Raw genomic sequence first — 1,500 nt, 5'->3', positions numbered from 1 at the left:
ATATGTATACCTTAGTAAATGTGGCATGGACCCAGAATGCTATGACATTATTTAAACCATCATTAGATCAATTCATCGAAGTAATTGATAAAGTGGAGGACAAACATGAGATAATGATATTCAGTAAGTGTGAGAATATCCAGTTCCTAATACCAACTGTATTGGAGAAAAGAACAATAACAGGACTTTTTATACAGTCCTCATTCTTATCACATGCTGATATTCTCTCATTCTCTTCTCAACTATCAACAAACAAATCGTTGACAGGTCTAGTTCTATCTGATGATTCAATTGATGATGATGGAGTTGCTGTACTAGCACAATCGCTAAAAGATAATGAAACACTTGAAAACTTAGTTCTTACCAAAAATCCTGACATCACTTCAGATAGTGCTCAACCACTGGCTGAACTTTTACTCACTAACAAGACACTCAGTCGCCTTTATCTCTACCATACTAACATTGGTACTGATGGAGTATTGATGCTAATGAAATCACTCAGGACCAATAATACACTAAGTGTACTTTCACTAGATGAAAAACATGAAAAAATATGTGCTACTTTACCTTATTATGAGCAAATTAGAGGCATATTAAATATTTACAAGTAGTTGCAGACATGAAGTTTTAATTTTTAATAATTATTAATAATACACAAATTTTATTTGTAATGTCATGCTAATCTTAAAACATACACAAACAATAAAATGCTATTAATCATGTGATAGTCATGTGACAGTCAGTCAGTGCAGCTGTTGATTCTTAGTAGATGATAAATACCAAAAGAGAAGACATCCCTCAGTCTCTGATACATCATCACTAGCTCTTGCTTTATTAATATCCTCCAGCCCATGGCCACCACTTATAAACACTTGATAATTACTATTAGTGTGAGTGGGCGGAACTGATACCAGGGTACTCACTCTATCAACGTGACCTCTGATTAGTGGGTGGAGTTGATGAGTGTTAGCTCCTCCCACTAGCGATAGTGTAATAAGTACACCAGTGGAGGTACCAATCAGTAGCTGAGATTGTGTACATGTTAATGAAGTGATGTAAGGATTGGTGCATTTGTGTTTCTTTATGATGGGATCATAATCTACAGGAAAGAAGAGAAAAATACATTTTACATTATGAAGTTGGTATCAAGTACATGTACATACAATGAAAAGAACATACATGTATATTATATTTCAAAAATAACTAAATGCAACAGTTTTTTTTAGCTCATGATTATAAAAGGTACATGTACATGTGCTATTGGTCTATGCTTACATCTCAGTGCTGACGTTATACTGCTGCTGCAATCAACAGTGTGAACAGTTTCCATGACAGCACCATTAAAAGAGCATATGTGAACAGTGAGTGAATTCTTTAAAGAAATAAACACCAAACCAGCAGGAGGAGAAGTAGCATTGGAGCTACTGCTGCTGGTGGTGGTGGTAGGGGTAGGTGAAGAACTCTTTGGACTTGGAGTTCTCTTTGTTTGAGTGACTGAAC

The 1,500-nt window shown here is 35.4% G+C and overlaps 1 protein-coding gene across 1 annotated transcript; it reads right to left on the bottom strand.

Moving 5' to 3' along the window:
• Window positions 1-600: 600 nt before the first annotated feature.
• LOC109590148 (uncharacterized) lies at window positions 601-1,494 on the bottom strand. The gene is made up of 2 exons (XM_020006075.1): window positions 1,276-1,494; window positions 601-1,099 (listed from the first exon to the last, which is right to left on the bottom strand). Exons 1-2 carry the CDS (start codon window positions 1,328-1,330, stop codon window positions 744-746), a joined length of 411 nt encoding a protein of 136 aa, XP_019861634.1. The 5' UTR covers window positions 1,331-1,494; the 3' UTR covers window positions 601-743.
• Window positions 1,495-1,500: the final 6 nt, after the last annotated feature.

The sequence above is a fragment of the Amphimedon queenslandica genome, unplaced genomic scaffold, assembly GCF_000090795.2.
Source record: "Amphimedon queenslandica unplaced genomic scaffold, v1.1 AMPQUscaffold_10442, whole genome shotgun sequence".
NCBI classification, from domain to species: domain Eukaryota; kingdom Metazoa; phylum Porifera; class Demospongiae; order Haplosclerida; family Niphatidae; genus Amphimedon; species Amphimedon queenslandica.
Note: the sequence above shows the minus strand (reverse complement) of the source record. Positions and strands in the feature narration are given on the sequence as shown.